Below are 27885 nucleotides of genomic sequence, written 5' to 3' on the forward strand. Positions count from 1 at the left end.
TGATGTTGTGGTGCCACCTAGTGGAGCAGAAGTGCCAACTGCCATTTGTAACTAGCGCTTTATGTAGCTTCAAGTCTGTGACACAGAAGATATTAAAAATAATTTTTTACCAAATCTCTTAAATAAAGTAAGTGAATTTAATTCGATAAACTGTTATTATCAATCAAAAATAAATGATAAGTAAATGAAGCTACAGAAGCATTTGTAGAGCCCCCTCATTTACACTGCACTACACTCCTGAAGGCCTTACATTACTCCCCCTTCACGTTATGTTTTACGTAATCAGTGTACAAGCTGGGATCAAATTCAAGAGACTCTATGGCTTTTAATTATATGTTATTGGCTTTAGATAATAGGTTATCCCTAGTATCTATCATCCTTGTAGACCCCCCCTGCTCAGTTGAGTAATCCCAGCTATTCTATTTTGAATAGCAAGGAATTAAGTAGTTAAAGCTAGAATATTAGTTTTTATTGTTGTTATTTAAAATTGTTGTTAAAAATAAAAAATAATAACAGAGTAAAGAAAAAGATAAGAAAAGAAAATACTTCTCTTATAACCAAAAAGTAGACTTTACTGACTGCAGACATTTCTATTGACTATTTTGTAAATCAAAATACAAAAATCTGTATAACTGTTATTGTTTTTGTTGTCATCCGCATGTATGTAAACTCACAAATAAAGGGGGGGAAGAAGGAAGAGGGACTTTCTCTCCTTAATATGAAAATTATATGGAAATTGAATTTTGTTTTCAATGTCAAAATCTAATGTCATTGTACTGGCTCCATAGATTTCCCAGACTATTATATATAATAAAGACGTTTTGTAAATAAGAAATTGTTTGCTTGTGGTAATTGAGCATGTGGGAGATTGTATTGTGTTGTTGTGTTATGTTTTATTTATATAACGATGGGAATAAATTTCAGGTTTTATTTTTTTTAAGTAAAAAAAAAAAAAAAAAAAAATGGAAATACAAAAAAAAGTCACATTTCAGATTAATATAAAACATGATATTATTGGATTATAATTATTAAATATTAATATAAATAAAAGTATTAAGTTCTGGTTTTAATAGCGTGAAGGTATAGGGAATGCATTAGGTTAAAGAATGTTTCCATGACAACAGAACGTGTGTGTGTATGAAAGGTAATTACATTCCAGGTGTCATTGTGACATCAGTGTTCCTGGCTTTGATGTGTTCCTTTCTGGAGTCCCTTTCTCAACTGCACAGACACAGAGTGCGCAGAACTACCCTGACCTTCAACGAGACAACCGCGAAGAAAGTACCAGAGTTTTTCTAGAAAGTACCAGAGAGTTTTTGAAGGAAACAACAAAAAAGAGATGGATGAATCAGTCATGGATAACACGGTATATATATATATATATATATATATTATTTTGCCTTTAATCTCCCCCTCTCTCAGTTTAAGGAGAGAAAGTTTTCACCTCCCATCATTTTACGATGGAGTTATTTAAAAAACAAAGAGAAATATTATATGCAATTGTTCAACCATAAGCTTTTAAAATAAGTCTAACAAGTCAGATTCCTACCTGCTCTGTCTGGATGCAGAAAGACTGCAGATTTAATTTGGCAGAAAGTACCACAACTTTTACTAAGCTGTTAAATCATGTAGATATTTTTTACCCTCCCAATAACAGGAACTGTTTTGTTGGTGTTAATGATGCCTGGTCTGCTAAAACCTGACTGTTCTTCTTTGTAGATTTCACCTGAGGAATATGGAGAAATGTTGTGCAGCGACTTGGATGTTCCGATGTTCCCACCGCTCGTCTTCAGAACTGTCTTTGAATCATTTCTTGACAAAATCACACACAAGTAAGTCACAAGTTAAATGCCAGCTGCAGAAATTACAACTACACACTATGTACATGTATATACAGTATGCATTGGTTTAAGTTCTTGTTTTGCTCAACCATTCCTACTCTTTTCCTGAAGGCAATGGATGATGTTGGCAGCTGGGAACATCGATGTAGACACAGTCAGAATGCTGTCCGAAACCTGTAAGGAGATTTTGGACGCATTGACTGTGTTAATCATGGACGTTGTGGGACCTCAGGTCCGTGACCGGGTACAGGAGAACAACGGCTTACCCATTATGCTTCACGAACGGTAAGTCAAAGGCTTCCAAACACTTTCTTCTCAAAAATCCATATAGTATGTGGTATTTTATAACCTTGCAATTATTAGAGTCCAAAAAACTATAGTTACTGATCAATCCTGCCTCTTAGAACATTTTCCATCAGATTCTGCAAATGTTTGAATACCTCTGCTCAAGGCAGATCAGTGGACTAACTGTCACTGTTTGTCTTTTTAAGATGCATGAATTATTACTGTGTGACGGAGGACGATATCCACGCCACCCTCGGGGATTCTCTTCACCTGAGCTTTGTTGAGACACTTGGAATCGACCAGGACCCGTCCATAACCAACCAGCTGAGGGACTTGTTTGCAGTAGAGCTCATGCGTCAGGTGAACGGAAAACTGGCTCTCATCAAAGGGGAAGAATCTTTGACAGAGCAAGAGGAGCCTGAACATCAGCCAGAAATACCTGAATCTGATCTGAAGAATATGGTTTACCTGATTGCACTGATACTGAAACGTGGAACAGAAAACCCTGAGTCACCAGAACAACAAGAGTGTTCGGACAGTAGCAGCCAAGACATTCGCTCATCAGCCGAGGAACAAGAGTTGCATGACTTCAATGAGGAGGATAACACCATCCAATCAGCTGGCATTTCACCAGGGGAGTCACTCGACGCCACCAGTAACTTCTCGGAAGGTTCCTGTCAAGACAAGATGAAGACGATTCAGAATGTCATTAAGGATCAAACAGAGAACTCGGCATCACAGTATAACTGTGAGGGCCACTATCCAGGCAAGGTGACGGATGTTGAGGACTTGAGTGACGACGACGCCAGTGTTGAATCTCTCAGCGTTACACCAGAGAGGCAGAGCAAAGACCTCTCAGACGAGTTTCCACAGCGAGACAAGACCTTTCTGATTGTGTTTCTTGGGAAACTGGTGGAACACACCGCTGACTCCACCAGGACATCAATATACGACGTGGACATCGACGGGATATTGACAGGTCTGAGAGACAGGACTGGGGGAAAATTACATTTCACTCTCCCAAAGAAGGTTGGAAAGACCCACATCCCCGTTTATAGGAAGCTTTGTCGGGAGTTTGGATCTGCGAGGCGGCTGCAGGCTGCCATGGCGTCCAATGACGTGACTTTTCAGGACACCTTGGTGAAGATTTTAAAAGCACAGCTGCAGAAGTCTTCAGGAGAAACCAGCAGCTTCATGGAGAGAGGGAGGAGGTTTTTCCACAGAAGGACCACTAGAGTTACTCCTTTCTATGAGGGGAGTGACAAACCAGCGTCTCACCTTGAGGTCATCGACTCCCCGCCTCCAAACACCAGGAAGCGACCCGCCATCATCAGGATGTTCTCCTTCATGGCCAAGACTCTGAGGAAGCCTTTCACCTCCTGCATCAAAGGCTCACAGGACGACTAGAACACGCCATTATCCTGTGTTCAATCCCCCCCCCTCTTTTTTCTTTCTTTCTTACTTTGTATTAATCTTGAAAAATTAATCAAAAATAATAATCATTGGATAATTTTTCAAGATTAATACAAACTCTTAAAAATGATGTGTTTGATAAAAAACTATATCATTACAAAGGTCTTATGTTTAAGTACTACCAATCAAATTAGTACTAAACATTAACTAAAAAGACTTTTGTAATGATGTAGTTAAAATAACATCCTTTTTAAGAGCGAACGCAACACGGTGGCTCTTTGTGGCCTCACAGGAATTTATCAGCCCTGTGAAGAGTTTGCATGTTCTCCCGTGCTGACGTTGGGTTTTTTCCCCGGGTCCTCCGGTTTCCTCCCACATTCCCAAAACATGCAGCTTAATTGAACACTCTAAATTGCCCACAAATTTCAATTCGACTTTCCAAAACCTGAATTAAAAGATAATTCAAATTAAGATATGGTTGTGACATCTCTTGTCATCATTTGCTATCACAGGTGAAACAAGTCTCTAGTTTCTCTAGAACATTTGTCAAGTTCAAGGGAGTCATTTCACTTGCAGTACATCCAATCAACCACTAGATGGTGACAAATAACCGCCTCTATTGGCAGCTTTGACTCAATGTACAAATCTCCCGATGCAGCAGTTTAGTTCTCTTAGTTCTGGCTTCACAAGGATGCAAACAAACTGCTAAATAAAAATGTCCAACTGTCACGAGACACTATAGGATTTAAAAATGTGTCTCCGAGCCTTCAGGTTGTTTCAGGCTCATAATCCACAAACTATAAAGAAGTCGATCAAAGCTAACGGGAAGTTTAGAAATCAACTAGTCATTTATAATAAGTGTGTATATATATCAGGCTTATACAGCTACCATGTTTGATATGTACTGCAAATCACAGTTCTTACACACAGTAAACTTAATCACAGTTACAGATCGATCACCATATTCAGAATGCAGGTTTCAGTGAAACACAAAGGCATTGTTGGATAAGTGGTCACAGAGCACAGTAGAAATATTCTTCTTTTGGCGTTTCACTGATGATCGGGAGAGGGAAGGTTTTCATCTACTGTTTCTACTGATGGTTTCTAACTCCTACGTGAAACACTACATATATTCTATTGCTCATATGCTCTTTTTTAAGAGCCCAGTTTGCACCTTGTCCTATTAGCTCACTGGCAAACGTAATAACAAGTTTTAAAACTACTATACAAGAACACTATGTGCATATATGTTTGAACACACAGCAAAAATAGATTCACATATTTGATTGTGGCCAGTTTTCCAAGCATTTTGGATGCAGTAACCTGGGGGAGTGTGCAGACTTTAGTTCAATTATGATTTAAATAGACTGAGTGATTCAGGTCAATACACATCGATTTGAGGTGTAATCAAAATCTTTTTGGAACCACGTTTCCTATAATTTTGGGGCTTTGAAGGATGTAAACAAAAACTAGTCTGTACTTGTAATCATTTTGTCACCATCAAGTCTGCAGAATTAGCTATTAGCTGTTCCTGTCTGCAATGGATCAGTCTGAATTTCAAGAAGACTTAAAAATATGACGATTCTCAGGTAAGTTCTGGAGCCAAAAGGAGTGTCTCACTAACTCTCAGGTATAGATGAATATATATGCACATAAGTGCTGTAAATCTCTTTCTATGTACCGCAGTATTCGCTATTCACAGTCAGAATACATAATACTTTAAAGGAAAAATCCACCATAGTGTCCTACACTCAGGGGTTTATCTTGTCAATACTTATTTGGTGTGTTCACTCATTTAGTTCAGATACAGTTAGTGAGGTCCTCAGTTTCTGCTTTTGGAGCAGAAGAACAGGTAAAGCACTCACCCAAAAGAAACATGAAGAAACACCATAAAAACAACAGAATATGCCGAGACATACACCGTTAAACACAAAGATATCTGTTTTTAACAATGAAGTATTTTTGGTGGACTTTTCCTTTAACTCGTAGTTGCCTTTTTACCTTAGAGGAAGTGCGTGATTATAGTCAGCTAATACATCTGTTGTCATGTGACTCGTTGATCGTCCATAATTATTATTATGGCTCCTTCGTACATGATCGGAGCAGCTTCTTCGAACCAGCACTTTCACAGTCGCATCACCACCCCACAACTAAAGTCCACATATGCATCAGATGAACATATCAAAAAAATCTACAAAACTACTTAAAAAAGGCTCAGAGAGTTGGGTTAATAATAATAATAAAAAATAAAAGCACAGTAGAATTTGGCCTCATTGCTTTGTTTTGATTGTCTTGTGTTTGGCTTGCTAGTCAGGGTTTGGAGATTAAGGGGCAGGGAGAGGGGGTGGGGGGTTAGGAGAAGTCCCAAACAGCCTCAGGAGTGTCGGCGGTGGACGGTGTCGGAGCATGGCAGGACGGACCAGGGGGACAGGACACTGGAGGGTCCTCGGGGCTGGTGAGGGGCACTGCTGGGTACATGAGGCTGAGGAAGGAGTCTCTAGTGTGCCTCTTCACCTGTCACAGAACAACACAACTCTGCTCAAACACTGGGACAACATATTGTTGTTGTTTTTTTCAATGTTAGTTCAATGTCAGCTCTCACTGATGTCATCATATTTTGTATATTCTCACCTGCTGTGTCACATTTACATTCTGAGACTAAGTCATAACCTGGGACGCTTCTCTAACATGCTAAAAAGTAGAATAGAATAGGACGAGCAGAGCAGGGCAATGAGGTCAGTAAAATCAGCTACACAAGCTGGCAAACTTTAGTTACCAGTCGTACCAGACCAAGTAAAGCTGTAGCAATAAGACTGCGTCTCCTGAATTGAACAAGGGTGTGTTTTTGGTTCTGAAATCAACTTTTCATTTGTGTGTTTCTGTGCGTTACATAGTTCCACTTGAAAGCACAGCTCAGGGCTAACATTTATCTAGCTGTTAGAGGTGTTCTGTTATGAATGTTAGTGTTGGACAAGTAGAACTTTTCGCCTGTAGGTGACACTAGTTGAATAAAGGATCATCAAAGTAATTATAATTAACCCTATGGAGACCGTGAATGTCTGTAACAAGTTTCATTGCAATGCATCCAAGGATTCTTGAGATGTTTCACTCTGGAGGAAGGTGATCGATCAACTGGCTGACAGACAGATTGACCAAGCAAACAACTTTCATCCCACACAAAAGGCGGTTCCATCTTTAGTCCCTGGACATCATGGGTAGGAAACCCACCTGCTTGAAGAAGGCGTGGGTCAACAGTGAAGATGCTGATGGTCTGGAGAAGAGAAAGACAGGGCAAACACTGTCATTGGAGTTTATACTGTAATTCGAATGTGATCGATTGTCGATAAAGTTGACTCTTCCTTTAATGTAACGACCTGCGCTCAGGCTGCTGCTGCAGACACAGCTGGACCAGGTTGTGCAGGGTGGCCGAGTGGTTTTTAGGTCCGGGGCTCTGAGGTCGGTCGGTGGGAGGAGCGGTGGCGCTGTGTGTCAGGCTTCCGGTGGCCACGCTCTCCCCGATGCCAGAGTCCACCCCGGACCGCGACACCTTCAGCCCCCCCAGCTCGCCGAGCGGGAAGGGAGCCACATCGAGCAGGCAGCAGTGGGAGCCGCGCAGCTTCTGAAGCAGCATCTGAAGAGGAGGATTAAAAACAGAGAAGTACAGATTGGAAAATTTTGTAATCTGGATGAACTGACCCTTGAAAACGTATTCTTGTAAGACAGGTGTTTTCATTACCTGAGTGGGGGGCATGTCCTGGAAGGGCACCCTGCCGCTGACCAGCTCACAGGCCACAATACCTAAACTGTAGATATCTGACTTCACTCCGTAACCGTGCAGGTCCTACTGAGGACAACACCATGCAGACAGGGGCGACAGAACAGACTAGAATGAGGCTGAAAAACACCGGACACTAAAAGTTGCAGTGCTGTTATTAAAAGGTACATGTTGAGCTTACACTCAGGAGAACTGGAGCTCAAGTCATTTGAAAGTATTTCACTGAGTTTAGGGAGTCCTGACCTGTCGCAGTAGTTCAGGGCTGAGCCAGGGCAGCAGGGCGGGGCTGTGATGGGGCATGTCGAACACCGCCCTCATCCTCTTCCCCTCACGCATCATACTGTAAACACTGTGGAGCCCTGAGAGGTAAACACGCCCCTCCCCTGACAGCAGGATATGACTGGCCTTCACCCCCCTGAGAAAAATAATCAATAAACAGAGAGACATTAAAACACAAATACTTTTATATCTTTAGACTTTTTCCTTCATTCCTCTTATAACGCTGCCTGTCTCCCGCTGACCGGTGAACGTAGCCCATCCGGTGCAGGTATTCCAGCGCTTTCAGCACACCGTACAGCAAGTACGCTATCAGGGATTCACTCATTCCATCTGGGAAATATGTCCTCAGTAAAGTGTCTGCAGAGCCTGCAGAGAGGAGACCGAGAAGAACAGCTGAGCAGGTCTGAGGAAGTGGTGCAAATTGGGGATGTAATAATTGAGATGTAGTAATGTTGCAGCTTTAGTAAATTCTATGGATTTTAAAGACAAAACAAAATGTGTGGCAGTAGCTGACCGTAGGCCATGAGCGGTGTGAGGACCCACAGCTGGCAGCAGGAGCTGAAAACCAGGCGGGAGGTCAGCAGGTTGGGGTGACGGAAAAGCCGTGAAAGCAGAACCTCGTTCTGGGGATTTGGAACACAATCAGAAAATAAAACACATCTGGATGAAGACGAACATTTAGAACCAAATGTGCTCAGCAAAAATATCTTTTTTTCTGGAGAGCAACTCACCATGAGCTGCAGCAGCTCCTCCTCGGTGCACTCGTCCAGGTTGGTTTGTTTGACGGCCACCAGCTGGCCAGTAGGGTTGTGCCGTGCCATGCTCACCTGGCTCAGGTTATTGAAGCCCCTCCCTGTAACACAGTGACCTGAAGTGAAATCTTACTCTTATTTTGAAATATTTGGGAGGGAAATTAGATACAACTCTTTGCAGTTTCCTTGGCTGACATAATGATGTGACTCAGGTGTACGGTGTGGCGCTCTCACCCAGCTCTGACAGTAGCTGGTAGTGGGCTGGGTCAGCCGACAGCCCTGTGATGTCATCACCACCTGCTGGCCCTTGCAGAGTGTATTCAGAACCGTCACAGCTCTGCAGGGACGCACACACCCACATACACCCCACAAACATTTATTAAGCATTGATCTCAAAGAATGAAAAACATAGTCACTCTGCAAATGAACATGATTGAATGAATTATGTATGTGACTCAAACATGTGCATTAAATCTCCGGCATGTTGTTGGTTCAGACCACCATCACTTAACAGCTGAGAGTGTGAGTAGGCAGGGTGTGGGCGGATTAGATTTCAACACAAAGGGAGACAGACAGGAGCTGTAGAGTCGGTGGTATTAGCTGTAACCATATAAAGAATTTTCAGTTATATTCTAATAATTTTGTACTGTGGTTCAGAAAAAAATCTCTCTGCCCTCTTAGTAAAGCTTATTACGCAATAACCTATTCCCCATAGTGGATCATTAAATTTTCATCTCATCTAATCTCATCCATCTAACTGGCTTTGTCCTGTAATAACCCTAAAATCTCCTTCACGGACGACTACTGGCACCGAGTCCGTCTGACAGGCAGGTCAAAGCACCACTGTTGTGAGGCAATGTGTGAGGGGACGATGGCCGCCAGGGGATGTCACTGTGACACTGAGCACAGCGAAGGGAGGGGGTGGAGGGGGGGTGCTTGCAGTTTTAGTGATGCAGACAAAGGTTTGGGACAGAGGAGAGTCTAGTTCTCTTTCTCACACACGCACATTTGGTTTCATTCATTCAGATTCTTTGTATTCACTCCTTACTGTCCCAGCATTTTGTCTGTATTATCAGGAGAAAATGACCTCACACAATAGCAGTACATTAATAATTATTATTAAGTACTTAATAATAATTACTAGCACTGCACTAACAATGGTTGTAGTTACAGAGGAATAAGAGGACAGAAAATTCTCCTGCAATCATTCAGGCTTGAGTCTTTATTACAAATTCATTACAAAGAGCCTGCTTCATAAACTGGGAATATGACTTACACAGGAATTCACCAGGCCATAAAAAGTCTAATGTAATGAAAGTATCAAATTGCATTATGGGAATTGTAGGATTGAGTGTTTTTAGAGCTTGATCCATATTAGGGAGTTAAAATGAGGAAATCTTGGCCTCTGCTGCACAAATTTTGACCATTCTTGTTTAAATCTGTCTCTTGGGAGTCCCTACACTTGCAATACTAAATTGATGGAGTACCCATTTGGGTGTTACCAGCAGAGTTAACTGCTGCAATGTTATTCCAGTAGGCACTGTCTTTAACAACTTTAATGGTCAAGCAGCTCCATACAGCTGATAAACGACAAATGAATAGTGGTGATATGACGGAAGAGCATCAGTGTGACGCCTGTCTCCATGCTGACAGCGTCTTGGCTACTGACCAGGAACTGGTGGCTGGTGTCCTCATAGCGCTCCTCTATGTCCATGGGCTGGACCTGAGCGTGGGAGATGCAGGAACAATCCTGGTGAAGGGGGAAGGGGGAGGGGGAGGGGGGAGCACAGGTGAGACATGCCCTACAGGACAAGGAGGAGTGGAGTGGAGAGGAAACGTGGAGCTTGGAAAGTGGGGGTGGGGGGGAATGACACACTGCTTTGCGTTGGGTGGGAGGGTCAGAGATGAGGCAGGCAAGCAAGCATCTGGAAATATGGGCTGTGAAGGCACTCACATGGCATTTTATCGGAAGTGGTGAGTGGAGAGAGAATGAGAGTGATGATAAGAGGCAAAAAGGAGGCAGCTGACTGACTGATGTGTCCCAAAAGAGCAAGATAAGAGCTGCATACATACTTAGATGTATCTATTAGCTGTGAGAGATGCACAGTTAGATTATATTAATGCCTGCTATTTTCAAACCTACATTAGCCCTTATTATATATGAAAGTGCAGATGCACACTGGTTAAACTTTTAAGGCAAGCTATTTAAACAATATCTGACATCTCATATAACTTTAAAATGCTAATTTGCAAATTGACATCAGCTGATATCTAACAATTATTGGTGCATCGCTATCTTTAAGCTCTTAATTTTTTTAATACACTTCACAGACTCCTGAATTTACCAGGGGTATCAGCATGAGCCATCTGATTCGTGACTATACATCTACTGGGTCACAATGAAGCGACACGCACGGAGACACAAGGAAAAAAAAACCCATGCAGCGTTTTATTCTTACCAAGAAAGACATGGAGTCCTTTTGGCGACGGTAAAACCAGAGGCTTTGGCATTCATCCGCTCACAGGCTGCAGGAGACCGACCGCGATGGAGGGAGGCAGGAGGATGGAGCGCAGCAGTGTAATATGAGACACACGGAGAATCCCCCACTAGACTAGAAAGCAGCCAACATCCATCCAACCTCAACCATCCATCCATCCATCCGTCTGCGGCTTACCTGGCTGCATCAACTGATCTACAGATCGGAGGAAATGATAAGAAATTCACCAGCGGAGATCCCCGTCCAGTCCAGTCAGTGAAGGCGTTGACATCGAAAGGAAGACCGTGCAGCCTGGAATATATATGAATGTAGATGTATATTTTTTCATTCAGTTGCATCATTGTTTATTTACTAAAAACAGGTCATGCTGAAAGTGGCACAATAAGGCTTCACCTGTGGACCACATTCCAAAAATTGCGATAATTTCGCAATACAATTATCAAATTCAATTTCACTTCAAGGTTAGATTAACTGCAGCCATTTTATTGTAATCTGAGCACGAGCATTATTCAAATCGATGGTTAATGTCGTCAGCTGACATGACTTTTATAAAATAAATATAGAATATTTATCTAACTTTTTCTTCTTCTTTTTTTTTTTATTACACATTGGTTTTTAAGTGTCTGGAGAAATATACGGGGCATGCTACATACACAAAAACACTCATTCTGTAGGTTCTCATTCCGTAGCTTGGCGAACGTAAATATATTCGCTTGGTTCAAACATAATGCAATGGTTAGCTTACTTATGAGCTGAGTATTATATTTTTTGTGTTTATTTAAAAGTGCCCGACATGTAAAGAAAAGACGCTGCTTACCTTCTCCTGTCGACAGCAGCTCAGGCGCCTCGACGTAAACAAGTTAAAAATACAAAGGACAGCCTGAAAACCTACACAACGTTTTGTTTACAAAGATTATCTTCTATCATTCTTTGTCAAAATTATACGAAGGAAGTTAAAAGTAACGAGTTTTACTGTCAGTAATGAGCCGCACAATGTCCCCAAGCGAAAATGTAATCTTGACAGGACTTTTAATTTGACACCGATAACAGGCGCCTAATAAAAACGTCATCAAACCTACTGTCGCAGCTTGATGATTCATGTAGCTGTTAGCCTTCTCCCTCCCTTCCCCTCTATTGTTTGAGGTTTTGGTAAAGGGCTTGACAGACACCGCATGTACCGCTGGAACTGTCCATGCTGTGGAATAGTATCGATATAGGGTAAGATTTACGATAATCGATCATCATCTTCGATTCCTATAATGTTGTGATGCCCACCGCGTGAGGGATGCTGCCAGTTTGAGCTCGTGACGGTATTGTGTTAGCCAACGCTATGCCAAGAGACAGGCAGCTGTCATCCTCACCTATAGGAAAACATGTCAAACGTTAGCTAACGCTCAATACTTGACCAAAACAAATAACGGTATATGAAATTCAAAGAGAAATTCAAATATTAATGAATCAACAGTTAACTCTGCTACAGACCTGTAGGATTATCACTCATAACGGTAAATGTTAGCTGGCCTGCGTAAACATTGCTAGCGTTAGCTCACATAGGATATTTAAATATGAGTGGCATGGTACAATTCATAATAACCCTTATATCCATATATAAGAGACAAACATAAAAACCAACAACGAAAGCGTAAATTTAATTTCTAAAATTAATCCTTAAATTATGATGACTTAACCTTTATGTTTTCTTTTTGTTTGTTTTTTTTACATATTGGGATCTTCTTATAAATTTCGTACGAAGATGCACTGAATTAACAGTACAATCCTAACTTATAAATTCTCCATACCCCACAAAGTTTGCAAATTATTCAAGAAATTACACTTAAAATTTCTGTAATTTAAGAATCTTATCCAATTAACTTGAATTTGTGTTAACTTGTGTTTACTGTCCAGTAAAGCGTCTTCAAAAAATAGTTTTTTCAAAGTGAATTTAGCTTAAACAATTTGTTTGTTTAAGAAGATGGCACACAGGGGTTAGCTGTTATTGATGTCAGCTGCCAGTGTGATCAGATGTAATATGTGGTTATTACATTTTCTTCTTTTGACAAGGCATGGCAAGGAATGCCTGCTGATTATTGCAGTCAGAGGTTTCTGGTAATGCAGGTAAACTCTCTGGTCCAGTCAGTGTCACATGCTGCCTCATGCCGTGTACAGACTGTTAGATCTAAGATGGGCTGAGTGCAGATGCTGTGATGCAGCACAAATAGAGGCAAGGCAAATAACTGGCAATTAGAAATCCAGAGGGATATTTTCCACATCTAAATTTAACAACATCAGGTCATAGTTTCAGGTGTGGAAAAACTTTTTGTAGTTTTTTTTTACCTCACTTGAGTATGATATTCAGATACTGACATTTCCACTGCTGCAGTGGTTGTAGGTCACGCTGGATAGGAGCGCCAGTGGGGTGCTTAGATTAGACATGAACGGAGATGAAGTCTGTAAAAAGCTGATGTAAGCAGACAGTCCCTCTGGGACAGCTGGGACAGACCAGTGTTGTGTATAATGCTGCCTCTGTCTGTACTTCACAGAGTTGCTTGCAGAGCTTCTCTTGGCATTTTACATCACTATAATGAGCAATAATCTGTCAACAGAATTAAATGGCGGTTTCCAGATTGTGATCCAGAATTTTCTCCTGCTTCTCAAAACCAAAGGAAATTGTGTGTGTGGCCATTAATGTTAACCACAAAGATCCTTTTAATAAATAAATAATAGGTTTTGTTCGTCAGGAAGTTAATGAGGCTGGGTAATGTAAGTGCATCTCTCATTCGTATTTACTATCTTAAGATACCAATTTCTTGTATCATTTATTGTATCACAAACAAGAAGCTGTGGGGCTGTGACAGTGTTACTCATGAGATGAGTCACACACACCAGGGCAAGATTAGTTCTTACATTTTAACACAAGAAAAAGAAGAAGCATACATCTGAAAGATGTTGCTATGACAAACATGAACATATCTGACTCATACTAATGATTAATGCATGCAACAGTTTGTGCATAAAATTGCTCCAAGGCATCATCTGAATGTGACTAATATAATTCCAATATCATTCAGTCAATACCAGCGTCATTAATGGATCAGTACAGTGTATTTGCAAGGCCTCTAATAGTCAACAGCGCATTTAGGCTGTAGCATTGCGTGCATCACAGTAATCCCCTTTATGGAGCAAACTGTTTCAGCTTCACAGTTATGTAAGCAGAGGATGAATGTTGTCCAAGGACTCTGTCTTTCCACAGGCATGCTTACTGATACACACATACAGATATGTATGTGTGTGTGTGTGTGTGTGTGTCTGTGTCTGCATGCACAGCTACAGGCCAAGCACTAAGGTCAGTGATGCAGATGGTACACCACTAATGGGTGGTAGGATGTATGACCCTGCACAGTGCTGTCTTTTTAAAGTAGCTATTCATGGCATTGTCCTTTAAAATAAGCCAGTTTTGCTGCTTTTTTTTTAGCTGATGAAATACAATAGCACAATTACACAGACCTCTATCCACTTAAAGTGACACTCCACCAATTTTACACATGAAGTTCAATTGACTTGTCACAAGGAGTTGTACTCAACCTGTGGAAATGGTTGTATAATATCTTGTGGCTCTGGAAGGAGCTAAAGTCGGAGAAAATAACCCCAGTGATGTCATAGTGATTTCATGTCATTTAGCAAATTACAGTGCTATACAGTACACAGCTGGTCAGTGTTCATTTTCCCAGTTCTCTACTGGGAACTCATCCCTTTAAGAGCGCATCCTGTCTCATTCCTCCAGTCATCCCTTTAAGGCCTGGAAAAGTCCCCAGAGGTAGACAACAGGAAGAGGGAGGGCTCTCTGTCACCCCTCGGCCCGCTCTTAAAACAGTATGTTGCACATAGGAAGGGAATTAAAATGCATCAGTGTTGCAGTATAGCAGCTGGCTTGCTTTGGTGACTATTTCCTCCTGTAAAATCTCAATGAATGACCTTTTCTGAAAACTTGTCCTTGTTTAATTTTAATAAAAGAGGAGGAATCTTTTAGCTTCTTTAGGCTTTAAGGTTCGACTGACGTAGTTTAAATCTGTTGAATCCTGAAGAAGACACCAGACAATTGGTGGTTAAAGTGTCCAGCAGCACACATGGTGGGAGGAATGTTTTTTTTCATTTGGCTCTAAATGTCAGCAACCAAGTGGGAAGGAGAAAAGAATGAGGCCAACAGAGGGAAATGATGGATGTCATCAGTAGCGGAGTCACATATGCTCCATGCACACACATGAATTAAACCTTAACATCCTCTTTTTTCAGTCTACCTCACGAATAAGTTGCTTCACTGATTTCTAACACTTCTCTAATCCTGTTGCAGGTAAAGGTGTGTGTGTGTGGGCACCACCTGTCAGTGCAGGAACAGGATGTGATGTCATAGCGATAGCAGCTTCCATCTTTCTGTCCAGCTTTGTGTTTGCGAGTGGGGAGGGGGGGCCCTTCCCGCTCCAAGGACAGGACATGTTTGAAGTCAAACCCCGGGCGGTGGAGAAGAAGGAGTCGAGCACAGAGACAGGTAGGTTTACTTACCATCCATGCCAGGAGCTACAGCCATGGTTGCGTTGACAAGAGGTTATAATACGACCTCTGGGCAGCGCTACTTCTTCAGGGCAGCCTGGACGCTACAGTGACTCGGTGTCGGGGAGTGATGACACTAAAAAAAAAAATAGAAGTAAAACAAGAGTTAACAAGAGCAAAACTTAAAAATAGCTCCTTCTTATTTGTATTTATTAAATTGTTTAACAGATGCAGAAAATGAAAGCAACAACATAATATCGGCATCATCAGCCCCCTGCTCTCTAAATATCGACATGTGCATCAGCCATTAAAATAAACAACCAATCAGTCGACCCCTACTGCCAATGTCATGCTGCCCTGAAGTGCAGTCTGCTGTGCCTTTGGGCCTGATGCTATAGTTAGCCCCATGTGTCCCAGTAAACCACATATCTGCTCAAGTGGAAGGACATTGGCTTGTACAGTGCCTGAGCCAAGAGAACACACACACACACGCACACACACACACACACACACACACTTGCATATTCAAATGCTCGCTGTAAAAACACAATCACTGCAGCCTGAGGTTCTTCATCTCACTTTAGCTGCATTGTTTTGACAAAATAAAAGCATCCCATATCATTCAGCTACTTAATATTTTAATGTGAGGTCACCGGTCCTCTGTAGCCCGCTCCTCGTCTCTGCTTGAGGCTAGCGGCTCAAGGCTACTGCTCGCATAACACACTGCTATCTCAAACTCCTCTGTTGGCATTCAGATGGCAGTGTGGATAATGTAGGCACCATGTTTTAACAAGGAAGAGGAATGTGTGACGATTGAGATGAGAAGATGGATACCGCTTTCATGTTTGTAGGGTAAGCAGGAAACGACAGCAGGAGACATTTAGCTTAGCATAAAGACTGGAGGAAGGGGGGAGTCAGCTAGCCCCCATTAAACCACAACATGTAGATTTTTACACTTAAACGGATTTAACAGATAATACACAATGTGAATTAGTGAACTTTAGAGGTAGGTGGGCTTTTGGACAGAGCCACGCTAGCTGTTTACCCCTGTTTCCAGTCTTTGTGCTAAGCTAAGCTAACATGAGAATGGCTCATCTAATTCGCTACAAGAAAGCTAATGGCCGCATTTCCTTAATTCAATGAGTTTGACGGGACTGTGATTGATATTAATGCTAAAACTATTAGTCAGTTAATTAACTGGTTGATCAAAAGTAAATTAATATTTCGGATAATAAATGTTTTAACACTTTTATCAAGTAAAAATGAACTTTTTTCATGTTACAGCTTTACAAACATAACGACTTAATGACTAATTTACTTTTTCTGTTTCATATTTTTCGTTTTTTTGATTATTGGTCAAACCAAATTATACAACATCATTTGGGGAATTTATTCATTAATTTAATCTTTAAAAAAAAAAAAAAAGCTCTATTAATCTTTAGCTGCTGGACCCTAAATGTTACTTTATCGGTCCTCTAACCCACAGATGAGGGGCTGGGCAGCAGCGGGAGGCATCATGGCTCGGTGGGCTCCGGGTCGGCCGGCTCCGGCTCCGTGTACCTGTCAGACAGTCAGGACTGGGTGGTTTCCCCAAGCTGCTCTCCAGACGAAGGCTCCAGCCAACACAACGCCATCTCCCCCGTGCTGGCAGAGGAAACCTTCCGCTACATGAGTAAGTGTCTGTATTAATATTTCACTTTAGTGTTATTAGGGCAGGAAATATATAGCTGGACATGAATACGCTCATTTATGTGAGTCGATTGGATGAAAATGGCCACATTATGTCTCTGTCTAGCTCTCTGTATACTTTCTTTTGATTGGTTTAGCCTGTGGCGACAACACTGAGCAGATGGTGTGTTTGTGCGTCTCAGTACATTAGACACGTGACGGCTTCATTTTATACAGCGCACATCCTCTTCAATTAAAATCACAGGGATTTAGTGTGGATATTATTTGGCAGAGGGGCTGTCATTGTGTCTGTCTCCCTTTTCCTATGTGTGTTAGACAGCTCGGACACTGCGTGTGAGGGAGGGAGGGAGGGAGGGAGGGAGGGAGGGAGAGAGACAGTGAGACAGTGAGCGAGAGGAATCCAGAGATCTAGCCAGAGTTAAGTGTAGCCGAGTTCAAAGCCAGGGCCAGAGTCACGGGACAGAGAGTGATGAGGAGGGGAGGGGGGAGGCAGAGTGGATAGACCGAGGATGAAGACGGGACAGTAGAAAGAAGAGTTGAGAGCCATGCCGGTTTTAAACATCCACAATGAGGAGGTTTACGATAACTTCGCTGTGGAAGGTGAGCGGAGGCATTGGTGTAGTGTTTGCTGTTGTATCTGATGACTTTAGAGAGCGAGAGAGAGAGAGAGAGACATGTGAGCTGGTGTGACAGCGGAGCAGCTTCAGTCATGTCTGCAAGGTCAGGCAGAACGCGGAGGGGAAAGTGTGTGTGTGTGTGTGTTGTGTGTGTGTGTGTGTGTGTGTGTGTGTGTGTTACTGTGTTTAAGTGAAAGCCTTGGAGGATGGGAAGTGGGCAAGTCTGAATCAATGCTTGTGTGTTTACATTCAAACAAGTTGTGGTATGCGGGAGCAGTGCCGACAGTTGGATTGACTTCCTGTCTGTTTTTTTTTTCTTGCACATGCAGAAAATACAATACATACTTCCAACTTGTTATTTCTTTGTTTAATCAGATCTGACCTGATTTTTTTCTGACATTACATTCATCTAATCCTTTGTTAATGTTTGACCTATATAACTGGTGCAAAGTTTGCAGAGGAACACAGGGAAAAGAAAAACACAGTGCAAAGTGGGACAACAAAGTTCCTGCACATTAGATTCAATCTGCCAAGTGAAACATGGAAGACGCAGAAAGCTTTTTGTTTATATGATTTTGTATGAAGTGTCGCACGTGTGAGAGAAGGGGTACAGTAAGGGAGTCTTGGTTTCATATTCCTCCCTGTTCCACTTCTGCAGTGTAAAATCAACAGCGGCCTATTAATAGATCTTGATGCACTTGCAGAGACATGGCATGTTAATACCTGAATGCCTCCCAGTCGCCCTGAAATAAAGATATATAAATGAATAAATGAGCTCAGAGGAGCGTGGCTTTGACTTACTTTTACACAATGCTGACAATGTTTAAATAGCCTGAATATTACATTACATTTTATGATGAAACAAGCATCTCAAGTATCCAGTTTTTGTGTCATGTTGTGAAATCAGAGGAGGGAGCTGTCTCACAGATTTGGCATCAATGCTATTTGAAGGAGATATTATAAACAATTACAAGTGGAGTTTAGTGCAAATTCAAAGTATATTTGTTTAAATACCTCTTTCTTTTAAAGTGTGCATTTGCAAATGTTTATAATATTAAATCGAGATCTTGTTGAATGAGGGTTAAATACTGTTTTCTTGTTGTTCTGTGAATTTAAGTTTTGATAACATGTTAGCATAGCATGTGGTTTTGTCCGTGGGAAGAGATGAGTCAGCGTTCACACGTGCACAGATTTTAGGGGATCAATTTGTAATTGACTCTAATGCTTTCTACATTGGGAAACTGCAGATCTGACTTCACGTGTGTGTGTGTGTGTGTGTGTGTGTGTGTGTGTGTGTGTGTGTGTGTGTGTGTGTGTGTGTGTGTCACAAAACCACATCAGCAACACAGACTTATGGAATAGCGACTATAGAGTTAAACACAAAAACATCATTAAAATTGACAGAATTGTTTGTCTTGTCTCTGTTGTCTGTTGTCCTCAACCCTGACCTTTGTCTCCTCATCTGAATTTAAAATCCATATTTTTTTTTATGTGTTTTTTTAATAATCACTTCTCACATTTGCCTTTTAAATTGTCAAATAAACAAATTGTACCTGCAGCTGGTTTAGCTGGAGTTTATGGTGCCAAAGGTCCAACCAGCTGTGAATCAAAAGGTCCATAGTGTTTGTTAACATGTCACCCATTGTAGTGTGTGTGTGTGTGTGTGTGTGTGTGTGTGTGTGTGTGTGTGTGTGTACAGTCCATTAATCAGTATCAAAATAACAGTACTAATGTAATCATTGAACTTTGCAGTTATGCAAGTTATTGTGGCCAGAGTTCAGACACTTTATTTTTACTTTCATTATCCACTTCAGTGTGTGATCATGTCTGCGCAGTGTGTTACTGCATCTGCTTTAATATCTTTAGATTTAAGTAGTAGAATATGATCAAATCGGACCAGGGACATAATTTATATCAAAACCACCCTGCAGGTAACAGCATCTGTGTGTTTGTGTGGAGATAAAATATCATACAGTAACATGAGAGATGATATGCATTGTGTGTGTGTGCTGTATCAGTCTTCCTGTGTAACAGGAGATAGCTCTGTTGGGAACTTGTTATTTTTAACTGCTGGTTTGTTGGAGGAGAGTGCGGTGTCCAGATCCAGAGGTCACTGTGGGCCTCAGATTACTGGACCACAGCTCTCATCCCTTTGAGCTGCTGCTTCACTTGAGGCTGCTTTGGACTTTACATTTAATCCCCATTGAAATTTGTATTCACTACACTTAATGTACCAAACAAAAGTATAAAGAAAAAGTGATCAGGCTGCATGACTGTCAGGCTTATCAGTGTTTATTTCCTCGGACAAAAAGAGTCATTTGTAGACGTCACATTTGGCTCTGGGAAGCTGCAGACGCATTTGTTTTTACTATTTTGTCTTTTCAGTGATTAAAAATAAAAGTTTGTTACAGCCTTAATTTTCTTGTGGATCTTTGTTTATCATATTGATTATGTGATTAAGTCAAATAAGGAGTGCATTTAAATTCTTTTTCATATTTCACCTCCTAGTGATGTTTTGTCATCCTCCGTTAAAGAGTTGTCAAATATTTTCCCTCAAATTAAGCCAAATTGAAAACGGAAGGGTAAATCCAAAGTATGGAGTCTGTCAGATGGTTCAGTGATTAGAGATGCCACTTTTCTTTGAACAGGTGGAAGTGGGAGCAGTGCAGCGCTGGTGACACCCACTCAGGTGCTAAAATCAGACCAAACTAATGGATGTGTAGATTCTCTGACTCCACAAACTAATGTTTCTATATGAAGTTGATTTATCGAAGCTTCAGCTTTCACGTTCTGCTCCTTACATCTCTCTCTGTGCCTTTTCTTTCTTTCTCTTTCTCCAGTTCATCTTAAAACAAGCTGATTACCTCTACACCTACCTGAACTTCTCCCCCCCTCTTTTCTCTCTCTTCTCTTCCTCACTAGCATATCTTGCTTTGGAGCCCACCTCTTATTCCCACCCCGGCTCCCAGAGCCTCTCCAAAGGTATCTTTCTCTCCCTATCTGCCTGTTCTGCTCTGCAACTGCCTCATTTAGCTCCAGAGTGAGAGAGGGGCTCCGGTCCTCGGTGTGGCTCTGACAGCTGTACTTATACTTGGATCTGGAGCCGCTCCAGAGCCACAGACCTGGAGCCCCTCTCAGCTTTACTGCATGTAGATGACAGCAGACGAGAGATTCGCGTAGCATAGGTCTGCTGTCTGCCACTGTAGACAGCTTGTTGTAGTGCAGCACTGTATAGTACATGTGTGTGGTCTATTTATGTGTGTGTAGGGCTAATTACTTTCAGACCACTAGCAACCACATCGCCATGTTGTGGATCTCACAAATTACTATCAATAGCTTAATTTGTGTTTTAGCAATATACTTATATAAATAAAGCATTTAATGAGGGGCTGCTGATGCTACATTGAGCCACTGGCTGCTCACGTTGCTTGTGGTCAGAACATTTAAATTTAGCTGGCATGCTACAGAAGTGTGTCCATTAGTTTGGGGTGATATAATGGTTCTATTTTAGTTTTACATGTTTTCGTTTTTGTGTGGACTTCCCTGTCTGCACAATGTGCATGCACACGCCACAATGTGCTCGCTAGATTGCATGTGCGTGAGCGTGTGTGTGTGTGTGTTTGTGCGTGTGTTTGTGTGTGTCCTACAAGTAACATTAATATTCTGGCCAGTCCTCAGTGCCGATCGCGTGGAGCAGATGACCAAGACGTACAATGACATCGAAGTGGTCACACACCTTTTGGCTGAGGTAAGTGTTTCTTCTAACAGTTTTTTTTTTTCTGCTAAGAGGTAGCATCTAATTGGCTGATTGACCCTGGGTGTCCTGTGTTCTTATTGGACAGCGGGACAGGGACTTGGAGCTGGCAGCGCGGATCGGTCAGTCACTCCTGCAGAGAAACCACCTGCTGCAGGAACGCAACGAGGCCTTAGAGGAGCAGCTAGCACAGGCCCTGGACCAGGTACACTAAAATTGTGTCATGTCTGAGTTTGATTATCTAATCATTTCACAGGTGTTCAGATATACGATGTCGGCATGATGTCTAAAAGCTTTAAGACAAAGACTAATCGTTCCTCCCAAACCTTCCCCACCCGCCAGGTTCATCAGCTGCAGCATGAACTCACCAAGAAGGACGAGCTGCTGCGGATGGTGGCCAGCGCCTCGGAGGAGAGCGAGACCGACTCCAGCGTGTCCACGCCCCTGCAGCAGGCTCTGCCGCTGGGGGGAACCACCGCCGCCGCCGCACTCAGCCAGCTGGAGTGTCTGCAGAGCAAGCTGCAGGAGCTGGAGGAGGAGAACCTGGCGCTGAGGTCTGAGGTACGAACACAGGGTGGTGGAGAGGCGATGAATCACTGCAATGGAAAATAATACGAAGTGAAACGGGAAGCATTAAAATACAACCACATTTTGAGAAGTCAGTTTAATCACTGCTACAAATTACACAGACGATTGGCAGGTTTTTCCACACAAGAACATTTTACATGATGCACACGCTGTCAGGTCTAAATTAAAACAAGGGGAGAGTGATTCATAAAACACTGAAATACAACCGAACTGGAAGATTCTTCTGCTGCAAACTCAATCTAAGGAGAAGTGGATAGATTTATTCTTCAGATTAATGTTTCGATGCATTTGTAAAATTTACTTTAAAAGTCCTGATTAACAAGTTTACTGCAGAGGTCCCTTTTAAAGTATTTAAATGTGATGATACTAACTATAAATTTGTCATTGGAGGTGCTGACTGATTTTATTTTTTCTCCACTGCAGGCTCATCAACTGAAGAGAGACACTATCACCTATGAGGAGAAGGAGCAGCAGCTAGTGAGCGACTGTGTCAAGGAGCTCCGTGAGTGGAAAGCAAACACACACACACACACATACAAAGGCAACTCTTCAGTGTGAAATGCTGTTTTTAAACTTACGTTGATTTACGTGTGTGTGTTCCCAGGTGAGTCCAACACCCAGATGGTCTCTCTGACGGATGAACTGTCCCTGAAGAACGAGGAGCTGCTCAGACACCAGGAGGAAATCGCTCAGCTGCTCTCCCAGATCGTGGAGCTGCAACACAGAGTGAAGGAGGTGAGGAGGTGGCCGACTGAACCACTGGTCCAGATAACTTACTGTAGTCTCATATATAGTATTATCAAGATGTAATTCCAGCTCCCTAGTTCCATATTTGATAAATTGCCTGAATCTCTTCTATTCAATTGTCCAATTCCTTTTATTTAGAGCTGAAATAATACGTCTCTAAATGATTAAATGAAAAGAATATTAATTAATTTATGATTTTTCAAACAAAATGCCAAACACTTTCTATTTCTAACATTATTATGAGATTTGCTGCTTTTCTTTAGCTTATGAGATGATAAACTTCAATCTTTGGGCTTTGGTATGAAGAAATAAATGGCTGACACTGTTTGAGTATCACAGTTCACACATTTGTTGTGTGTGTCTCTTGTTTAAATGCTCGTGTTGTTTTTCTCTGTAGCTGGCTCTGGAGAAAGAGGAGCTGAGGATCCATTTGCAGGCCTCCAAAGATGCTCAGAGGCAGCTCACGGCCGAGGTACCAGTGATAAGATTAAATATAAATTATAAAAAAATTATAATTTAATTTAATTTTAGATGTTTAATAAACATCGTAATTTCAACGGTGGTTAAAACACTATCTTTTTAATTCGTTTTTTAATTAGTAATTATGTTAATTTTAATAGTTTAAGCAATTTATTATTCAACTGACAAATTTATTTTACAGTTTACAGTCTGAATACATGCCCAATTTAAATATCTATTTAATTTCCCTTTTGCTGAATTAATTGCTGCGTAAAGGAACAAATTCATCTGAATAACCACTGCGTGTGTGTGTGTGTGTGTGTGTGTGTGTGTGTGTGTGTGTGTGTGTGTGTGTGTGTGTGTGTGTGTGTGTGTGTGTGTGTGTGTGTGTGTGTGTGTGTGTCACAGCTGAACGAGTTGGCGGAGAGGAATGCCGAGTGTGTGGAGATGCTCCATGAGTCTCAGGAGGAGATCAAAGAGCTCCGCAGTAAAAACTCTCCCTCTGCCGGGATGCGACGGCACCTGTCCTACGGCCTCTACCCCATGGTGAGAGAAAAACACAGACGGTTCTCACACGGAAAAGAAGAGACAGATTCACTCAACCCTGACGTGTCACAGATTTGCCATTTAATTTGTTTAATTCAACTGGTCTCACAAAGACACTGACGCACGCAACACAATAACCATTCCTACCGCCAGTTTCCTGCTATCGCGCTGTTTGACAGTTGGTGTTGGTAGTGCACAAAGACGCGTAGCAATGCGTCAATAAAGGCTCAAGATGGAAAACATGTATGTAATCATTGCACAAATATTCTTTGATGTGAGTGGCCTTCAAGCAAATGGCTAAAGGACTAATTAATAAGGAGTGTTTCTGAATGTCACCATACAATAAAAAACTTGTTTTGCAAGAAAAACTCCAGAGGGCACTTTTAAATGTGTGTGTGTTTGTGTGTGTGTGTGTGTGTGTGTGTGTGTGTGTGTTTGTGTGTGTGTGTGTGTGTGTGTGTGTGTGTGTGTTTGTGTGTGTGTGTGTGTGTGTGTGTTTGTGTGTGTGTGTGCAGGACTCTCTAGCAGCAGAGATCGAGGGCACCATGAGGAGAGAGCTGAGTGTGGAGGAGGAGACTGCCTTTCAGGACCAAAGGTTAGAAACCCAGACGCTTCACACTCAGGCTACGACTCAGACAGGAGAGAAGAGACTGGTGCGATTGGGAGAATTTAGTGAGGGTGTCCATGCTGTTGACCTTGTCTCTGACCTGTGACATCTTCGCCCTGCAGAATATCCCAGAAGCGAGTTTTCCAAACAGTCCGCTCCGTCAACGCCTCGGCATCGCGGCCAGCTTCAGCTACGCCTCCGATCCCCGGCTCAGGACAGAGCTCTCTAGTGATGACAGCGCAGCCCTTCCAGTCCATTCAGGGGTACGTTACTAAAGAATATCGCCTTCCTGTTTTGCATTTTACATTAAGGATGAAGTGCGGACCCCTTCAGCTCAAAGAAATGTCTTTGTCTGTAGGGAGGAGGTGCGAATGGGCCAGCCCGGCTGTCCCGGTGGAAACGACCTCACAAGAGCCCTCCACCGCCTGTCGCTGCGACGACAGAACTTCCTGTCCGAGCGTCAGTTCTTCCAGGCGGAGCGCGAGAAGAAGCTGCAGGTGCTGGCGGGGGCGGAGGCAGACGGAGAGGGCAGCGGCTGCAGCTCACCGATGGGCAGCGTGGTCTCGTCTTTCTCTAACCTGTCGGAGCTCTCCTTCAGCTCCAGTGTCTTTAAGACCTTCCTGCCTGAGAAGCTTCAGATCGTCAAACCCATGGAAGGTAAAAATTATTTGTCACCTCAAAGCCATTCAATTGGCACTTCTCCATTAGATGCAGCAAATTCAGGCCTTGTCACATGAGTCTCTGGTGGAAAATGTGCAGAATTATTAGGTTGATACCATGAGCCACATCGTGACTGGCTGATTTCATCTTTCCTACATTCACAACCAGCTGCTGCTTTGTGAATGTTGCAGCCATAACAAAAAATAATCCTGGCTTTGTGTTTTCAGGCTCACTGACGCTCCATCACTGGCAGCAGCTGGCTAAACCGCACCTGGCCACCATCCTGGACCCACACCCGGGTGTAGTGACGAAGGGTTTCCGCCCGCTGGCTCAGGACGCTGTCTACCACCTCTCTGACATGGAGGAGGATGAGGAGGATGAAGAGCTCAGAGGGGCTGGTGTCCTGGAGAAGGGGGCAGCAGAGCGGGGTAAGGAGGAGGAGGAAGAAGAGGAGGACGAGGAAGAGGAGGAGGGCGGGATCACCTTCAAGGTGCGCTACACATCTACACCAGAGGAGAGGAAGGAGAGGAAGCAGTCGGTGTCACCGCTCCCTGTCCCGCCTCTCTCCCCCACCATGCCCACGTCATCCTCCTCGGTCAGATCGGACATCTGTCTGACACCTGCAGCTCAACTAGTCACTGAGACGTCCAGCCTATCACCTCAGCCCATTCCACAAGTCTCTGCAGCAGCGGTCCAACCACAGAGTCAAATTTGCACTTCAATATCAACAACGGCATCTTCCTCTGGTAAACACCGTGTGCTGTATTTCATTACTGCTCATTGTGAGTGAGTTGGTTTTTCTCTTAACCTGATTTGTTATGTGTTCAGTCCAAAATCCAGGGAAGTGTCAGAGCTCCACCTTCTCCACCTACACCTTCACGACCTGCCGCATCCTGCACCCCAGTGATGTCACACAGGTCACCCCGAGGTAAGTCATCGGACGGCTTTAGTGAACACTTACAAGCCTATTCACGCCATAGGTCAAATCATCATCATGCTCACACACATCTCTGTTTCTCTCCTTGTGTGGTGTCTGTGTTGGCAGCTCTCAGTCATCTCTCATGGCCAACACACCCAGCTCCATGAGGACAGGTCCCAGCACCCCTGTGACCCCCTGCAGACTGAGCCTGGGTGACTCCTTCCCCCCTCGACGCCCCCCTGCACCCACAAGCAGCCTGGCCAAGCTGGTCCTGGAGAGGGGCATTTCGGCACAGGTGTCCACTGACACTCCACCTTCATCCCCGAAACCCACACCACGGCAGCCCCTCTACCGTTTCCTCCCAAGTACACCCCCTAACTCCCCCACCCACTCGCCCTGTCCCTCCCCTGTGCCCATGGAGCCTCGCCAGCACCCAGCCGACAATTTTCTAGCCTCGCGGCCGGCAGAGCTTTTTCTCCAGGACGTTTACGGGTTGAATCTGGGCCGTGCCCCACATCCCGACCTACCGAGCACCTCCCAGGAAACCCCAGCCCTCGCCTCTTCAGGCCGAGCCAGGTCCGATCCGGTCAGCGTCGGCCTGGTGGAGAGGCTGCGGCGGCTGGGATTCACTAAGGTTCTCCACGGCTCGGAGTCTGAGCCGCGTAAGGATTCTGCCACTTTTGTTTCGGCAGGCGGGGGGAGCCTATTGGACGGCCTGAGGCGCAACCAGAGCCTCCCGGCCATGATTGGTGCCAGGGCGGGAAAGCCAGTCGGTCACCCCACGCCTCCTCTTCATCCCACCTCCCTAGCCCTCCCCCCACCACCATGGGGAAACCTTAAAGAGCGGCGCCGGCATCTTGCCTCAGTCTCCCGTGTCCCGTCAAGTTCACCCAAGCACTGAAGAGAGGGATGGACTGGGAGGGCGCATACTCGAGAACATGAACCTCCTCCTTTACACCTTCATCCCCTCCTTCTTCCTCTGATCTCTCCTCCTTTCTGCCTTTGGAGAGACGAGTCAGGGCATCGACGGGCAAAACAATCCCTCCTTTATAAGACTTAATTTTAAAGCACAATTAAACTAAACTGACTGTTTTTAGCGACAACGCAGTGTCTGTGTGTGTGTAGATGTTTGCCATGATGCTAGTTGTCAAGACCTTAGCTCGCCTCTGAACAGGTTGTTCAGCTTTGTACCTCCCAGTCGTGTAAGAATTAGGTTTTGTAGTTTTCCTGTGAGGCTCTGGATGTTCAGGCACATGTGGAGGAGAGAAGGAACATGTAAGTGGAAGAAGGGTTTGTGGAAGTGGATTAGAAAAGAGCAAGAGTTAAGGCACGGTAAAGCTGTAAAGAGAAGAGAGAGTAAGAAGAGAAAGTGAGTGTAAGGTGAAGAGAGAAGGACTGAGCATCCAGAGTTTTCACATTTCAAGGGCTTGTTTTGTTCTGGGCTGGAAAAGCTTTAATCTGTAGTAAAACAGCATCATGTTGGCCGACCATTCCCATAACACAGTGACTGGTTTGACAACATCTGTCTCGGCACATTAAACCTTTAGTCACAATGGAAGGGATTCAGTTTGCTTTTATTACTTGAGAACTGGACTTAAGTGCTAGCTGGCTCAACGGCATACTGCCAGGCTCATCTTGTAGTCAGACCATGCCTCTAACATGCCAGTATTAATATTATAATAACTTTACAATAGACCATTGTTGCACAAATGTCTGGTGACCGTCCACGTGCCCTTCCCCTTTTCCTGCCTCCTGCAAGCGTCTGCATGACACGTCTAAAGCGACCTTGCCTACAGGTTCCCAGCATGCACCCTGTTGGCAGACGGGTGGGGCCAGGCTGAAGGCGAGGCCAGAACCAAATCAAAACACCAGGCAAAAAAAAAAAAAAAAAAGAAAGAAAAGAAAAAAGTT

At 43.3% G+C, this 27885-nt stretch overlaps 3 protein-coding genes across 8 annotated transcripts; 2 read left to right on the forward strand and 1 right to left on the reverse strand.

Annotated features, from left to right (window-relative positions):
- The first annotated feature begins 960 nt into the window (after positions 1-960).
- LOC130165151 (uncharacterized) lies at positions 961-4035 on the forward strand. Its single transcript, XM_056370136.1, has 3 exons — positions 961-1832; positions 1953-2126; positions 2333-4035. The coding sequence occupies exons 1-3, from the start codon at positions 1744-1746 to the stop codon at positions 3531-3533; spliced, it is 1464 nt and encodes a 487-aa protein (XP_056226111.1). The 5' UTR covers positions 961-1743; the 3' UTR covers positions 3534-4035.
- A 1856-nt stretch (positions 4036-5891) lies between these two features.
- stradb (STE20 related adaptor beta) lies at positions 5892-11877 on the reverse strand. Of its 2 annotated transcripts, XM_056370137.1 has the most exons (13): positions 11661-11877; positions 11021-11134; positions 10805-10871; positions 10015-10095; positions 8580-8682; positions 8325-8446; positions 8108-8216; positions 7836-7959; positions 7558-7729; positions 7276-7380; positions 6914-7170; positions 6768-6810; positions 5892-6053 (listed from the first exon to the last, which is right to left on the reverse strand). In XM_056370137.1, the coding sequence occupies exons 3-13, from the start codon at positions 10814-10816 to the stop codon at positions 5892-5894; spliced, it is 1290 nt and encodes a 429-aa protein (XP_056226112.1). In that variant the 5' UTR covers positions 10817-10871; positions 11021-11134; positions 11661-11877. The 2 variants fall into 2 exon arrangements, with proteins under 2 accessions (XP_056226112.1, XP_056226113.1); XM_056370138.1 differs by lacking the exon at positions 10805-10871.
- Positions 11878-11922: 45 nt separating this feature from the next.
- Positions 11923-27840, forward strand: trak2 (trafficking protein, kinesin binding 2). 5 transcript variants are annotated; one of them, XM_056370129.1, is made up of 17 exons: positions 11923-12061; positions 15192-15386; positions 16875-17060; positions 20617-20676; positions 21366-21442; positions 21537-21653; positions 21791-22009; positions 22460-22538; positions 22641-22771; positions 23181-23255; positions 23651-23788; positions 24304-24383; positions 24518-24658; positions 24754-25052; positions 25283-25801; positions 25884-25983; positions 26101-27840. In XM_056370129.1, exons 2-17 carry the CDS (start codon positions 15332-15334, stop codon positions 26873-26875), a joined length of 3051 nt encoding a protein of 1016 aa, XP_056226104.1. In that variant the 5' UTR covers positions 11923-12061; positions 15192-15331; the 3' UTR covers positions 26876-27840. The 5 variants fall into 5 exon arrangements, with proteins under 5 accessions (XP_056226104.1, XP_056226105.1, XP_056226108.1 ...); XM_056370130.1 differs by lacking the exon at positions 20617-20676; XM_056370133.1 differs by lacking the exons at positions 11923-12061; positions 15192-15386; positions 20617-20676 and adding an exon at positions 20343-20383 and having other exon boundaries at positions 16881-17060.
- The last annotated feature ends 45 nt before the right edge of the window (positions 27841-27885 follow it).

The sequence above is a fragment of the Seriola aureovittata genome, chromosome 24, assembly GCF_021018895.1.
Source record: "Seriola aureovittata isolate HTS-2021-v1 ecotype China chromosome 24, ASM2101889v1, whole genome shotgun sequence".
NCBI lineage: Eukaryota > Metazoa > Chordata > Actinopteri > Carangiformes > Carangidae > Seriola > Seriola aureovittata.

Coding starts and splice junctions, on each gene's coding strand:
- LOC130165151 (XM_056370136.1), top strand. CDS start 1,744: ATGTTGTGCAGCGACTTGGATGTTCCGATGTTCCCACCGCTCGTCTTC. Junction 1,833..1,952: donor CTTGACAAAATCACACACAA/GTAAGTCACAAG, acceptor CTTTTCCTGAAG/GCAATGGATGATGTTGGCAG. Junction 2,127..2,332: donor CCCATTATGCTTCACGAACG/GTAAGTCAAAGG, acceptor TGTCTTTTTAAG/ATGCATGAATTATTACTGTG.
- stradb (XM_056370137.1), bottom strand. Junction 7,730..7,835: donor CGGATGGGCTACGTTCACCG/GTCAGCGGGAGA, acceptor TATTTTTCTCAG/GGGGGTGAAGGCCAGTCATA. Junction 6,054..6,767: donor CCCACGCCTTCTTCAAGCAG/GTGGGTTTCCTA, acceptor GTTCTGTGACAG/GTGAAGAGGCACACTAGAGA.
- trak2 (XM_056370129.1), top strand. CDS start 15,332: ATGTTTGAAGTCAAACCCCGGGCGGTGGAGAAGAAGGAGTCGAGCACA. Junction 17,061..20,616: donor GGAAACCTTCCGCTACATGA/GTAAGTGTCTGT, acceptor CTTCCTCACTAG/CATATCTTGCTTTGGAGCCC. Junction 23,256..23,650: donor AGAGGCAGCTCACGGCCGAG/GTACCAGTGATA, acceptor TGTGTGTCACAG/CTGAACGAGTTGGCGGAGAG.